The sequence below is a fragment of the Sinocyclocheilus grahami genome, unplaced genomic scaffold, assembly GCF_001515645.1.
Source record: "Sinocyclocheilus grahami isolate Dianchi unplaced genomic scaffold, SAMN03320097.WGS_v1.1 scaffold143.1, whole genome shotgun sequence".
In the NCBI taxonomy this organism is placed as follows: Eukaryota; Metazoa; Chordata; class Actinopteri; order Cypriniformes; family Cyprinidae; genus Sinocyclocheilus; species Sinocyclocheilus grahami.
In genome coordinates this window covers 900,716-917,431 of record NW_015505322.1, presented here as the reverse complement: position 1 = coordinate 917,431, position 16,716 = coordinate 900,716, and the positions used below count along the sequence as shown (strand labels likewise).

Sequence of the window (16,716 nt, the reverse complement as noted above, 5' to 3'; positions counted from 1 at the left end):
TTCAGGTTTTACGTGTGTGTAAATGGGTGTACATACACCATCCTTTGTGCCACATGGGCTACAGGTGTAAAGGCATTACCACATCAACCCCATAATAGTCATCATAGCACTGAAGAGCCCATACAAAAGTATATTACCTCACATATCAGAACCCTATGGAGTGCACATGTCCTTTTGTGCCTAATTTATATATATATATACAGTATATATATATTTTTTTATTATTATTATTATTATGCTAATATCTTGACACAGTTAGTCACTGAATATTTAAAGTGTATTTTTTAATTAATATTAATAGTAATTTATTTTTTGCATTGACTGACAGTCCTAATAAATAGTCATTATATTGTTAAACATAATTTAAAATGACTGATATGCATTGAAGTTTGATTTTAATAGCATTAAATTATTATTACATTAATGCTCACAAGAACTACATGGTTAAAACCAGCTACACTGTTACCATTTTATGTTACCTTTTTTCAGTGTAAGATCGATCAACCTATCTATGTATCTATCCATCCTACCATCCATCTTCATACACAGTTTAAGCACACTAAAAGAAAGAATCTTCTGTCAGAGAATGTGTGTGAGCAACGGAAGAGAAGAAACAGTTGCTGCAACAAAGTTTGCAGAGAAAAATACTACAATGACTGATATTTCTGCAAGTTTAAGTTTCAAACTTTGGAATGGTATCTAGATTTCATAGGTCATATTAGATTTATGGCTGATGAACTTTATAATGTTTCTCCCTCTGTGTTTGAACTGTTCCCACGTCTCTAAGAAATTAGAATGTATGAACAAAGACTTTAGATATACCAAAGACGGTGCACTCCTATTACTTATGAATGGGAGAAAGTGTAACGCGCAATATGGCGGAATAGTCCCATCTTCTCAATAAAAGAGCCAATCACCATAAATTCATCGAGTCACTGCAGCTTCCGTTAGAAGTCTATATAGAAGTTGCTATAGAAACACTCAGCGTTCTGAGATGCACGCTAGGACTGTGCATGTGCACCGGCTGATCAAGCCTGAATAATACGCTTTTTTTAATGCTATTGGAGCATAAGAAACAACCTTTATGAGGCAGTTGTTTTCAGATTTCATTGGTGATTTTAAATATGAAATTTAATTGTAAGCTTGGAACAGTTTTGGAGAATTTGATGTTTCCACATTCAAAGAGATAGGAGCTGCACTTGCATCCCCGAGAGGCTTTTCAAAGATGGCCACAGAGTGAAATGACTTGCCTTAAAGGGGACTTTGGTACGAGGCAGTGTTAAAGTGTGTGTGTGTATATGTGTGTGTGTCAGAGCTCTTACTGGTGGGCACTCCGTGCCTGGAGCGTTGGGAGTTGCAGACAATGGCTACTTCTTGGTTGTGAGCGCAGTCGTGTTTGAACCAGCCCCTCCGGCTGCACTGTGTGACTGTGGGCTCTTTTCCTATACACCTGACATCATCCAGGAGAATGGGACCAGCCGCCACCCCGAACCGCCCTGCCGACACACTCTCCCCTGACCTGCATCGACACAACACAATTAGCAAATTAGTCAATAATCAATCAGAAGACCTTATTATGCATGTGTCTGTGTGCTACCTGAAGCCCAGCTGCCTGCAGACGACCTGCGTGTTGGTCTGTGTCCAGCCTGTGTCACACACGGTCCCCCACTGACCTCTGTAATGAGCCTCCAGTCTCCCCTCATAACCCTTCACACCCCCAACCAGACGCACTGCACCATCTGAGAGAGAGTATTAACATCAACAATTCCTGCAAAACGTGTTTTAAAAATGTCTCATAAGCCTTCAGTTCAACATTTAGTATATGTGTTTGATTAAAAAGGTCATGACATGAGAAATCTCATTTTTTCCTCAAGGAACATTTAAAATAATCCATATCATGACCCCTTTAACTAAATAGAACTGGCTCACAAGAGTCATTCATTCGGGAATCAGCAGTACAGGTAGTACTGTATGGTTTAATAAACTGAAAAGAATCAACTCATAAGTCACTCGCTCGAGAATCAGACTACTTTGTTGCTCTTGTGAAAAAGAAGTCCACTTGGAGTGTACTTGAAATCATAAACGTATATTTTTTAAAACTACTTGCAGATATAATATTAATGAAATATAAGGCCACTTAAGTGTACTTAAATGAGTATGTTTTCATGACTATGTTTTTGAACACTCTTAAGTACACTCTTATAAAGTGTACTATGTAATAATGTTAAATTAAAGGTTTTCCTAATTTATTTAAATACATGGCATATACATGGCAAAGTATATTTTAGTTTACCATAAATGCTTATCAGAACATTTGGTATTTCAAAGACAACTGTGAAATGATGTACTTAAAAGTCCTACTTGGGTGCATCAAAAAAAACTTCTAGTTTAATATACTATTCTGTATTCTGTATGGTTTTCCTTGAGGGAACTGAATCGCTTTTGATTGTGTGTTACACCAAATACACAAAATAATGATCTTTAAAAAAGCATCATATGACCCCTTTAAACAAATGGCCCTACACATGCATCACATAATGTAATAGAACTGTCATCTCACACAAGTGTTGTCCATACTTGTGCACGTGTATGTGTATACCTGTAAGTGGGATGCAGGACACTCCAGCATCCTCTGTGTGGTCACAGTTGTGCTCCCCCCAGGCGGTTTTTGGACACTGCTCTATGGAAAGCTCATTTCCTGTGCAGCTCACTTCATCCAACAATACTCGCCCTGAGCCTGCACCGTAATATGCTCCCACCCAAGCCTTAGCAATGCCCCTGAACACAAAATAATACAAAAAAAACAACACTTTAATGGAAAATTCAAATCACTGAAATTCCATACAACTCAAAGAAAGTGAAACAACTGCTGTGTTGATAAAAATTATTGCTGGCATCCCACATGCCAATCAGCCCAGCTGATCTGCAGTCATTCATTTACATAGTCATTCAGAAATCAGAGGGAGCTGTTTGTGTGTGTGCGGGTGCATCTCGCAGCAGGTGGCTGTTAACGATTCAACTTCCTGTTGAATCAAGTTCCTCCTGAAGACTCTGACAATATCCAGTATGTTTGATATTATGATTCAGATGAGCTTCTTCTCATACTGAAGAACTTCCTTTGTGAAAAAGTGCAATCAGGAATATTGAATATACACTTGTAGTATCTTTAAAAAAAAACTACTTGCAGATAAAATAATATTAATGAAATAAACACACTTACTCTTAACACACTTACAGTAAGTACTCTTTTAAAGTCCCCATGAAATCAAAATTTAAGTTTTTGTTTTTTAGTATGAATACATTAGCCGTAAGGTTATCTATAAGCTAGTGTGATCCAAAACAATGACAAAATTTGCATTTAGAAGATATAAACATTCAAAACTTACAGTCTCTCACTTCCGCCAATATGGATCAAAGATTTTGATGACATCACCCTGCACTTCAGCTTCTCATCAGATTTTCTGTCCAATCAAATGCTCTCTAGAATCCAAAGTGTCCCGCCCCCTCCACTATAAATAGATGCTGAAACTGCGGCAAATGGCACTAACGAGCAGAAGAGATAACACCGGTGCCATGCACCATCATAAATGACACACTTTTCAAACTACACATCCTCAGCATTCATTTTAATCACTGTTTTGCTTTAGTAACAACTTAATATCAAATCTAAAGGGGTAATCTGTTAGACCGTGGCTGTCATAAACTGTCAAATGCAGCTTTACCGAGCTCAGTGGCTCTGGCCCAAGCTGTGATATAAACAAAACGCTATTGGCTGTTTAAAAAAGGAGGCGGGGCTGCTCGATATGTCCCACCCTGTCTTCCTGTTTCAGTTGAAATTATGTCAACACATAGAATAATGCTGCGTGTTTCAAAGCACTTCAGTGGCTCTTTAAAAGTGCACTTATATAATGTCAAATTATGTTATAATACGCTTTTGTCATGCTTTAAAGAAGTAGATTTATTTTGATGTGAACTCAAAACATATCAAAGCACATGTAAAGTAACTGTAGTGTACATTTAAAATATTTTTTTATTACACTTATAGATACTGAAGTAGAAAATGATCTAAAGATGTGCTTAAGTCCTACATAATTGGGTCAAAAAAGGACTCTAAAGTTCAGCTAATTGCATTTATTATAAATTTATACCATAATGCATTTTCATTTAATTGCAATTAACATGCAGTTAATTGCCCGGAAACAATGCATTCAGTTTGCTCTTAAGTATATTGTTTTAAAGCATATTATTTCCATAAAAAATACTCTTTTTAAAAAAGAGCCTGCTCATATAATATAATCCCAATTTTTACTAAGCAAACACAAAGTTACAGTCCATGTCACAAAACATGGTGATTGTGTAATTGGGTGTTTCTGGAGGGGTTCTCTTACACTTGCAGTAAATGGCTAATAATTTAGGACAGTGAGAGCAGAACAGTATTGTTTAATGTATGTGATTTTTTTTCTTACTGAAATTGTGCATTAATATACATTTAAGCCCTGAAGGATATGATTACGCCTTGATTCAGTCTATTACAATTGTTTATGTTAGTATATACCTCTTTTTTATTTTGACGGCATTCACATTGATTTGCAGGCAAAATGGGTCACTGCAATACATAGCAGGAAATGAAAAAGAAAAGTAAAAACAGACTGTAGGTGCAACACTCCAAAATCGAACTGTTTCAAGTATGCTAGTGGGCTGCATTAAGAGTGTGCTATGAGATTATATATTTTTTTATTCTTTCTGTGATTAATAGTCAATCAAGCACAAAGTTCTGCACTCAATAATCAGTGAAAGTTGAGAGGCAAGTGAAGTGGAACTGCAGTCTCTCGAACCCACGCGTTTTATTCTACTGGAGTTTTTCCGCTCAATAGAAAGCCCTTCACATGAGTGATTATTATCCAAACTCACGGAAGAGATACACACCTGCAGAGCTCACTTTTGGGCACCATTTGTTATGCCCATCACCGCCGGTATAATAGAGTTGAGAAGCTTGAAACAATCAACCTGATTCACATCTTGGTCTTTCCGTTCTTCTGTAATTCCTTTCCTCCCTCTAAATCACACTTCACGCCTCTTTGCCCTCTCGTTCTGTGTTCCTCTGGCTCTCATCCTCTCATTATCTTCATTTTCTGTCTTTCTCTCACACTCTCACTTTCTTACTGAGAACACTTAAGCTTTGTGTGTCAGAAAACTCCCAAGAAAATATTTCACATTTTTATGCAGAGAAGACACTTTACTCCCCTCTTTCCCTCTCTCCGGCTAACACTCCTACCTCCTCTCTATCTTCCTTCTATTTTCACACATCTCAGTTGTAAAGAACACCCTGGTGTTCCTCTAAATAGACAGTTTGTTCCCAAAAAACCAGGTGAAGCCTCCATGGCTTTAAATGATTTTAGCAAATGGCTGCAATATAACAAAGAGTGAAAATTTTAAGGGGGTCTGAATACTTTCCGTACCCACTGTATATACATCAAATTTGTTTAGTTATTTTTTTTGTAGAGCTGTCAATTAATGAATTAATTAATAATTAATTAGTAATAATTAATTAATTACAAATAGTTAAATATAAAAAATAAAATTAATAATAATGCATACATTTTTAAATACAAATTTTATTTTATTTATTTTTATATCTTTCTATCATTACTATGGCAACCAATGTAGATTTAGCAGATATTTACTACTAGGGCAATCGCATCCAAAATAATAGTTTACATAATATATGTGTGTGTGAGTACTGTGTATATTTATCTATATATAAATACACACACATGCATGTACTTAAGAAATATATGTAATATATTTATATAATATAAATAATATATAAATATGAATATACTTTTATTTTGGATGTGATTAATTGCGATTAATCGATTTGACAGCCCTATTTACTACACTAAATTATTTACTATGATATTTACTATCTGAATGGATCTGATTTCATTACTTGCAATTCAACTGAATTGAATTTGAAAACCAAAATGGATATATTTTGACTCAAATCTGTTTTTAGGGCTGTTAATTAATGAATAATAATGAATTAATTCAGAATGATTAACTATAAAAAAAATTTTTATAAATAATAAAAAAGGATTCCAGTACCATGATAAGATGAGATAATTTTTTTCATATATATTCATATAGATTTCATCTGAATGGATCTGATTTCATTACCTGCAAAACAACTGAATAGGATCTGAAAACCAAAATGGATATATGACAAGTATGAACGATTCCTGTAACATTCAGCTCATTGTGTGTGTGTGTGTGTGTGTGTGTGTGTGTGTGTGTGTGTGTGTGTGTGTGTGTGTGTGTGTGTGTGTACTGGTAATACCAGTAATTTTTGACCTTGTGGGGACATTTTGACATTCCCCATGAGGAAACAAGCTCATAAATCATACAGAATGAAGTTTTTTGAAAATCTAAAAATGCCTGAAGTTTTGTGTGAGGGGTAGGTTTAGGGCTAGGGTTAGGGTAAGAGGATAGAAAATACAGTTTGTACAGTATAAAAACCATTACACCTATGGGAATGTCCCCATAAAACTTGGAAAAATGTGTGTGTGTGTGTGTGTGTGTGTGTGTGTGCGCGTGTCTTACCCTAACCCCAGCTGCCTGCAGACCACCTCAGCGTCATTATCGTCCCATTGGTCATCACACACTGTGCCCCACTGTCCTGCATGATACACCTCTACTCTGCCCTCATACGCTGACCACCCACCAGACAGACGTACCGGGACAAACACAGAAGCTAAACACACACACACAGACTTCAAGTTATTTTCTTGAGAGTATTTATTTGTGATTAAATCTGTGTTTACATCCAGATTGTGTGAGCGTGTACATACCCTCCACTGGCGTGCAAGAGACAGCAGCCGCCTGACGGTTAACACACTCTCCCCCGTTCCAGACGGTGCGATTGCACTGCAGTAAGTCCTCTTCCTGTCCCTCACAGCCCATGGACTGCCAGTGAACTACAGACACCAGCAGACGTGACAGAGGACTCACACGTGCATGCGCTCTAGAGCTGAGACAGAAAGAGACAATAGGGTGGTTTTTGTTTCATTTGATTTCTTTACTTGAGTCTTTTCCCAGCTATCCATATTTGCATTTTTTTTACAGTGTTTCAGCTGTTCTGTAAATGGTAGCTAACATGGGTTGAAAGAGATGCATGGAGTCACAAGACATTTTTGAGACATTTATCATTTTTATAGCCACAGGTAATTCTGTATTTGCAGTATCGGAAATTATTCCTGTGTATTTGCCAGAGCTCTCTTCTTGCTAAGATCTGGTCGGGATATCAATGAGGAGGAGATGTCTGACTAAAATCTAAAATGATCAATCAAAGTTTTACTTGTTTTTCTTTAAGATCTTTAAATTGTTTATGTAGTTAATAAAACCTTACTTGTATCACACTTGACGTGGTTCATTGTTTGCTTATAACTGGAGTCACTTAATCATGCAGATTTATGCTACAAGCTTTTGTAGAATTGTACAGTAAGAAAGTTATGTCCCTTAACCAGGAAATTAACGTTCTTAGAATTGACAAGACAGTTGACCCTGAGAGGTCAGCTAAATATCTACAGCGGATCCAAAATATTCATAATTAATTATAACTAGTTATGGTTAATTATTCATATTTCCCATGAGCTGATTCGTTACAGTGGAAAAGATTATGCCACTTATAGAAACAATATTGTGTTTATTTATAAATGCGTCAAAATAAACTTTAGATTCAATCCTAAGAATCTCGTAACCTGTGACTCATTCTTAATAATAAGCTATTTTAATTCATAACAACCGTCATATATTAACCATCAGCTGGTTTATACTGAATAATTTATTCAATAATGCATTATACACTTCTACTGTATACCATCCAACTTTATTAATGAAATATACACTACCATTAAAAAATCTGGGGTCAGGAAGATTTTTGAATGAATTGTGAAATATTAATACAATTTAAAATAACTGATTTCTATTTTAATAATATTAATATTTTTAATGTAATTTATTCCTGTGATCCTTCAGTGCCACATGATGCTTCAGAAATCATTCTAATACGACGATATGCTGCTCAAGAAACATTTCTGATTATTATCAGTGTTGAAAGCAGTTTATTTAAATATATTTGTTTTATTTAATATTTTTGTGGGAAAATATGATAAATTTTTTCAGGATTTTCTGATGAATAGAAAGTTCAAACGAACAGCATTTATTTGACATAGAAATCTTTTGTAACATTATGAAAGTCGTTCTTTAAAAAAAAAAATCCAAACTTTTTTTTTTTAAAAGAACTGCAAACTTTTGAACAATAATGTACAACATTAGAATCTTAGTAGGTTTAATGCTATTTATATACTATTGAATAGTATGCAAATATACATTGCTAGTATACAATCAAGAGTTCAAGCACAGAGGTCTCGAGGCTAATTTTTCAAAGCTGAACTACACTGATATGTCTTACAACTGTAGTGTTGAAGCTTGAGAACTGCTGTGGTAGACAGACAGGTAGAACACATAAATCGAAGTCTGTGAAGTCCATCTGTCTCTCTCGCTTTTAAATAATTCATGTCTATTCATCTATCAAAGTTGAGACACCCGATGAATTATTCACAAATGACAAATGGGTTCTAAGCTCCTGAGGTCAAATGATGACAGGTCCACACATGTGTATGCGTCCGTTTTGTTTGAATGGTAAAATAATACTTTTTGTCAGACTTAAAACGCTCTCAGATTGGCATGTGTGTGAGTGTGATAGACACAAACCACATGGTTGTGTTTATGACAAAGATTAGAACTCTCTGGAGAAATCCGCAATCTTTTAAAACACCCGCGCACGCACAATCACTGCTGGACCACTCACTAAGCATATGCCGTGTTTTGAAGGTGAAAGATTGACCTTTGACCTTTGGCCCACTGGGGTCAAATACCAAAGGATTCCATGCACAACCTTACAAAGGTTGTTTTGTGGTTAGGTAATAAACAAACGGGCAGCATATGGTCATCAGACCACAGTAACTATCCCAATTGTGGCAGCAATGACAATGTGGCTACACTAGTAATGTATTATAAATATGTCTCATGGCACATCCATTACCATTGTACAGTTCAGTGAAGACAGACATAATGTATGCTGAATGTTTCAGCAGTGCATGGACTGTCTAAATTGCATTTAGGTGTTGGGAAAAAATAAACTAACACTCTGACTCTCTTCCTACTCTGTATACTGCCTACTGTTTTTAGTGTGAAACTGTATGCATTACACAAGTAACACTAGTAGTATGAAATATTGTTGTCACATGACCTAACCACATTGCAGTCGGAAATTCGGAAACTGGCATCCAGTTAGTGTCTCAGGGATGATTATTTAGAATTTTTAATCTTAATATAGATGTATTATAGATATTATATATACATATATATATATATTTTTTTTTTTTTCTTTTAACACAATTAGGGATGAGTAAATGATGATGGAATTTAAATTTTTAGTTGAACTTTTAGTTACATTTGCGCCTAAAAAAAATGTGTGCGAACAAAAAAGGTTTTATAAAATGTATTAAAAATTGTATAAAAAATTGTTTTATCAATTTTAGAAAGTTTTATCAAATTTAAGGTCATAAAAATTCTTAAATATATTAAATGGTATAACAAACATATTAATTATTATTTTAAGATTATTTTAAGACTTAAATTTTTGCTGATGGAAAAAAGCAATCACGATACAACCTAATGTGAATATTAAACTTCAAAAGCCTATGATTTAATTAAATATGAGCGCTGCATGTTTCAAGTAGCAATGAACTGCTGTTGCACGTTTTACAGGCTCTCGGTTTCAGAGATCAATCAATCAATGAATATTGTGTATTTATGCTAATAGATTGCTTATGATCTACTGTTGATGTATTATGACAATGTTTACTTTATGGTGTTTATATTGCAATATGTTGTAGGAAGTTTCAGGTTTTAAGTGCATATTTTATCTCCCTCATCTTTTTGAATGAGCAGCTGAAATAGCAAAGCATAGACATTTCAAAATAAGAGTCACAGCATTTTTCTGTCTTGTTTAAAATGAAAAGACCTGCATTGCTAAATTATTAAATACAGTTTGGAGCATAAATGTTTAAAATCCTTGGGTACTTTTTGCATTCTAATAAATGAAATCATTGTATCCCATTTGTTAAGGAAAAACACATTTGATCCATTTTCATTGCACCCGTAAAGTTTTTCAGTGTTCTGCCACATTTTTCAACGTGGGAAAGACTAAGCATCAAGCCCTGCATTGCAGGTGATAAATCTTTAAGCCATTCATCACACTAGAATTGGAAGGTCAAGTCCAATGCATTGCATGGGATATAGCATTCTGTGCACCGTGCTCTGTGGTATACTGCATATTGGCAAGTCATCCAGATACTGCACATAGTATACATACTGCAAATATAGTACAAGTGATATGACAGTATGTTATCCATACTGTATGTATGGGTGTGTATGTGTATTACCCCTGTCCCAGCTGTCGACACACCACAGTGGCATCTCGGTCATCCCAGCCGTTACTGCAGATGGTTCCCCACACACCATTCAGATACACTTCTACTGTACCTTCCAACTTGGATCTGCCTCCCTGCAGTCGCAAAGAACCTGTAAACGCACACAAAGTCCATGAGTTAAACATGAGAGTGTTGTTGACCTTCACTGCTCAGGCAGGTGCAAACATGTGGTTCCGCTGGTCTCCGTAATTTTGATAAATGTGCGCATTACAAATGTTCCCACAGCTACACAGCAAGAAAACATTAATCCATGACTTGCTTTATGTGATGACAGAGGAATGCTTTAACCTCTACATGAGTTCTAGTCGTTTCTATAATAAATGTGTGTTTGTGCGTGTGATACTACAAATTACTGCCAGCTATAATGTATGTCATGAAAACAATGTAAGCTATTGAGTACAGCAGTACAATCAGGTCTACATGTATATTAAAGGCAGTGAGAACAGATGAGAAAAGCTTTTTTTCTTTCTTTTTTTTAACTTTTAAAATACATTTCTCCATTCTAAATGAACATACTATTCCCAGATTTAAAGTATATTCATTTGCAGTTGTGGCTCAAAGAGCTATTTAAAATTTTTGTATATACTCTGGTAAGTTTTGGACGTGAATAAACTTGGTAATTCAGAGATAATGATTACCAATTTAAAGTAAACTACTGCAAACAGTGAAATAATTAATTTTTATATAATTTATAGGCAGCATACACCATATAAATTAAGTGTTAGCGTTAGTTCTGGCAGGTCACGTGAGTCAAGCTTGCATCAGCTGATTCTCAGCTGATCACATCTACCTATAGGAATACGACACCTATCGCGGCATTCCTATATAAGCTCTATTCAGTATTATTCAGCAGCTTTTCAGCTTGCTCCGGAGCAAATTACCCCCCTCCATCCCCAGCTCCTCCTTTCACCACAGTCAGGAATTGGCTTTCTGATATTCCTTGCTAATCAGACTCCTTTATCTTGAATAAAGTGTTACACTTAAATATCATTAAGTACATTAATGATATCTGCCTTGTTCTGTTCTGTTAACCCTAGGGGGTTTATTATTGCTGCTCTCCTTGCTCATTCATGACAGGCTGCATGGATGGGCAGGGAGGTTTTTGCCCAGAACAGAACCATACCGCCAAACCAAACTTTATGCTAAGTATCTATCATTTTGATGATTAACTTGATTTGATTAACCTAAGAGTTACCCAACAGCTCAATTAGACACATAAAATAGATCAATGTAAACTTGCATTAGAATTTTTCGAGATTGTTTTAAAAATTTGGCCACAACAGTATGAATACATATATCCACTTGCTACAAGAACAGACGTCTGTGTGTGAAAGCCCTTTTCATGCATTAAGTGTTCACAGCTGCTGCATTCAGAGCAGTTATAATTCATATACACGGTACACAACCACACATGATGGCAGCACATGTTCTTCAAACATTTCAGCGCTTCAAAACATTCACAGGATGTTTGGAAAATGATAGGCGACTGATATGCTGGAAATATCAACTAATAGAATACCAAAATATTTAAATAAACTCATCCGGTTCCCATTTAATATGCATTAAGACATTGATCAAATGTTCACATGCAAAGTGCTTTTTAACTAATAATAATATTTGAAAGATTATAAACAAATGTCAAAAATAATAAATATGGAAAGATTATGGAGGAACTCAGCCTATAATTTCAGCCACCTTCTCCAAGTTTTCTTTCCAGGGCCGATATTAGACCCGTTGATTACATCATCAGACTATTTGTGTCTGTATTTTTTGATGAAAAATGTCATGATAAATCAGAGGCTATGAGGATGCACATTCCTGCTAAATAAAATGTACATGGTAATGAGAGCTTTCCCCAGTGTACCACAATACAGTTCATTGTTTCTAGGGCCGGGGTTAGTTGTCACATTGTTATCCCACACTGGGGCATGTTGTCACAACGTCAACGTGTGTTCCATGAACCTGGTCAAACCAGTGGAAGTGTTATTTTATTTGTATTCATTTATTTATTTGTTATTATTATTGTAGCCTAGATTTCAATACAGAAATTGACTTTTAAAATAGAACTTGGAGTAAAAAGTCACACATTGCTCCGGTCTCCCCTATACAGTAAATTATATATGTCTTCAAAGCTATTTATTCTCTCATGTCGTCACAAAAGTCATACTTTTTCAAATACTGTCTGACTTTCACAATAAACCGTACTGGCTTCCTCATTTTCCTAACAGCGCACTGACTCTGGGCTGGCTGGGCAGCTCGAGACCTGCAAGAGACTCGCTCGCCAACAAGAATTAATTACATTAAATTACACAAACTGCTGTTGGAGATGCTTGTCTCAAAGTAAAACTCAAATGATACAACGACCCCGTGCGCCGGATGAGTGGCCGCTTTGTTCTCAGTGTAGGTGCTATAGCTACCTGAAGCGCGCATACCTTTCCCACGCGTGGACGCATTGAAGTTTGAGCATGTCTTAGCTTGCGTGCGTGCCCTGCACTGGTTTCATTCTGAATCATACGTTCAGCAGAACATAAACAGAAAACAAACATTATACTAAGGTTACTCTTAGGAAATCTTGAACCCAATGGCGCGTGCAGGTATCTCTTGCAAATGAAACACACTTGTCGCGCAGATTATAAATTAATATTAATGGCTGCTTTTGCAAATTAGATCATTTTGTCTGGTACATACCTTGCTTGCAGTCGCAGTAGCCCCAGTCAATGCGTCCCCGGCTGTTTGGAAAGAAACACCAGGGCCGAATTCTGCCGTCCGGGTTTCGGCAGAAACTATGATCCCCAAGTCCTTTCCCCGGATACCGCTCTGTAACACCGGGCACATCGCTCCAGTTCATGCATTTCACGCCTGACTCGGTTGAGTCTATGGATCCCTCGTAAAAGCCCGCTTTCCCTTTGCTCTGAATACAGTCGGTGAACGGAGAGCCGTCACTGCGCGCGATGAGCAGCAGCGAGCAGACGGTGAAGAGAACCCGACATCTCACATCCATCACGATCAACCACTCTCAGCAAAACCATAATCACAATAACAGTTCCTCTCCAGTCTATTTGGAGACATAGTCCTTGCGTTGTCTCATCTTGTCTTTTGGCTGCTATCGGACGCGGATCAATACAACAGAACCCGGGGGAGCCAGACTCACCGGAGATTAGAAGTTTCGGTAACACTTTACTTGAAGGGGTGTGCATAAGACTGACATGGCACCTTCATAATCATGACATGACACATGTCATGAATATGAAGGAGGTTTTATGCATGTTTATGACAACTGTCATCAAGTGTCATTCGCTCAGTTATGTCATTTTTAATGCAAATATGACATTGTTTGACCTAACCCTACCCCTACCCTTAACCATAGCCCATAACAAAGACATCTCAAATAATGTCATCTTTGCATTAAAATGACATAACTGACACTTAATGACAGTTGTCATAAACATGCATAAAACCTCCTTCATATTCATGACTTATGAAGGTGCCATGTCCGTCTTATGCACACCCCTTCAAGTAAAGTGTTACCAAAGTTTCACAAAAGAAGGTCTAAATCAGTAATGATGTCGAGTGTCAAGGTGCAGATTAACCAAAATAGTAGCTATATTACAAATAAATTGTTAAAAAAAAAATAATTCCACTGCAACGTTATCTCAGTGCGAGCATTATTTGAGTGAGAGGCTGGTCATCACTGTCGGTGTAAAATCTTCTGTTCAGGCATTCAGGGATAATCGCAATGACCAGGTCCATGTCTGCCCTCGTGTGTCAGTCAAATATAACCAAGAGTCACTGCTGCATATGTCTTTGTGTATTTCATTTAGTAAATAAACATTACACTTCTGTTCAAAAGCTTGTGGTGGTCAGATGTTTTTGAAAGAATTTAATAATTGTATTCAGCAAGGATGCAAACTGATCAAAGGTGAGAGTAAAGGAATTTATAATGTTACAAAAGTATTACCTATTTCAGATAAATGAACTTTCTGTTCAGCAGAGAATCCTAAAAAATGTATCACAATTTTGACAAAAATGTTAAGCAATTCAACTGTTTTCAATATTGACGATGGTCATAGGAAATGTTACACCAATTCAGCATAGAAGGATTTCTAAACTGGAATAATGGCTATTAAAATTTCAACTTTGCTGTATAAATAAATAAATATATTAAAATAGAAAACGGTATAGACTACAATTGTCATAATAGAATAAGAATAAAAAAGGGAATAGAATCATATAATAACAACTTCAAAATATAAATGGAAAAGTCAATTTAGGATTAAAAAATATATTTTTCTTAGACACATAGATCCCCTTATGAAAAATAAGTTTATTCAAGTGTGCTATTAGTATACTTCTTTTAAACTAAAAAATAGGAAAGTATTTAGTCTACTTTTTATGTACTTCTCAGAAATGGGCTTTATGTACTTCTCAGAAATATACTTAAAATGACATTTAAGTATACTTGACTTACAGCCTACTTAGAAAAAGTCTAAATATATTTGAGCTATGTATGTCGACCAATGAAGAGGTAATAATGACTGTCAAGCTTTGGGGTGTTGATCGACTCTATCTACATTTTGATTATTATTCTGAATCCAATTTATAGTCTTTTTTCACCTTTTAGTTCAAAATGTTGTTTATTTATTTATTTTCTATGAAACTTATCCACATTCAAGTGTTTAAAAAAAGAATGCATGAAGCTAGAATAAAATGTTTTTGTTTACAAGCAGATACCCTGTTCTTTCTTTTGATGTTTTGTATGTTCAGGTATTCATGTAACAAAATATATACAAATTAATACCTAAATAGGGACATAGTAGTATACTTAAAGTATGATGTAAAGTTCACGTAAAGAAAACTTACGAGTATACTTGCAGTATAAAACTACTAAACTAGTAGTTTACTGAGACTATACTTCAAAGTGTACTAAGAATGCTACTACAAGTATTTAATTAGAAAACTATCAGTATACCTATAAGTTCACTTTTAGTATAGTTGCAGTACAAGCTAAAAATATTGTTGTAAACTAGTTGTGTACTTAAAGTTTACTACTGTTATACTTAAAAGTATACTTTTATACACTAGAAATTGGGCCAATTTAGTCCCAAGGAGTATTGAAATAGTACACTTACAAGTATACTACTAGTACACTGATATTTGTATTCTTACTACATAAAGTATACTTAAAAATATACTTGAACTTTACTTAAGTATACTTACTAAAATAAACTTGAAGTATACTACTTTTTGGTAAGGGTCAGACAAACACAACATATAGTTAGAATAAACAAAATCAAATAAACACTAAACAAAAATAGGAAGTAAAACTGAAAATGAATGAATAAATAAATGGGAACAAACTGGCACAGAGATTATGTGTCTGCATAGGCCTAGCACCTTTGAAACTGAATGTGAACGCTTACTATTTAGGCTACTTTTTCTCTTTTTTACAAAACATTACAAACATCCAAAATGGCATAATACAAACTGAAACAACGATGTAATGGAAGCCTCTGCACAATAGAAATATTTTAATGAAACATAAGTAAATTTAATATAAAAAGCGCTAGAAAATATGGAAAAACATTAGATTTTACAAACAAAAGTCATTTTTAAATATAAGAAAATGGGGATGTTTTAGGATGAAATATTTCCCCAACATAATATTACTAAGCAGAATGTAATGAATCTTTTTCACGTAATGTTTTATAGCTTCAAAAAGAGCGAAAGTATCAGCAAGGTTGGTTTGTGGCTAGAAGGGATACAGCAAGAACCGGAAGCTAACAATAAATTGAATTTTCTACCATGTCACAGTTACGTCACTTCCAGTAGGGATGGGCGATACCACTTATTTTGTTTTCGATACGATACCGATATTTTTCAAGGCAGTATCGTCGATATCGATACCGATTCGATACTTCTGCACTAAACTTTTAAATGATGAAATGTATTAAATTATTAAATTACTAAGAGTAAAATGGGTAATAATAAGCACTTAACTTTGTTTAAAATGCATTTTAACATTCAATATGCCTTATATATTTCAACGTTCAATTTAAATAACTGTAATTGCACAAACTATGTAGGCTACAATTTCAGTTTGTTTATTGTGAAATAACTCTGTCCTTCTGTCCTCTGATAAGCATTGTTCAGGGCTGCCGTT

The 16,716-nt window shown here is 35.3% G+C and overlaps 1 protein-coding gene across 1 annotated transcript in view; it reads right to left on the bottom strand.

Moving 5' to 3' along the window:
* LOC107591549 (neurotrypsin-like) overlaps positions 1-13,731 on the bottom strand; it is a 61,606-nt gene extending 47,875 nt beyond the window's left edge. Inside the window, exons 1-7 of the mRNA XM_016280734.1 lie at positions 13,245-13,731; positions 10,509-10,647; positions 6,849-7,027; positions 6,601-6,751; positions 2,600-2,778; positions 1,598-1,739; positions 1,323-1,519 (exon numbers count right to left, since the gene is read on the bottom strand). Coding sequence (XP_016136220.1) covers positions 1,323-1,519; positions 1,598-1,739; positions 2,600-2,778; positions 6,601-6,751; positions 6,849-7,027; positions 10,509-10,647; positions 13,245-13,557 — 1,300 coding nt within the window. The 5' untranslated portion in view covers positions 13,558-13,731. The remainder of the gene's footprint in view (positions 1-1,322; positions 1,520-1,597; positions 1,740-2,599; positions 2,779-6,600; positions 6,752-6,848; positions 7,028-10,508; positions 10,648-13,244) is intronic.
* Positions 13,732-16,716: the final 2,985 nt, after the last annotated feature.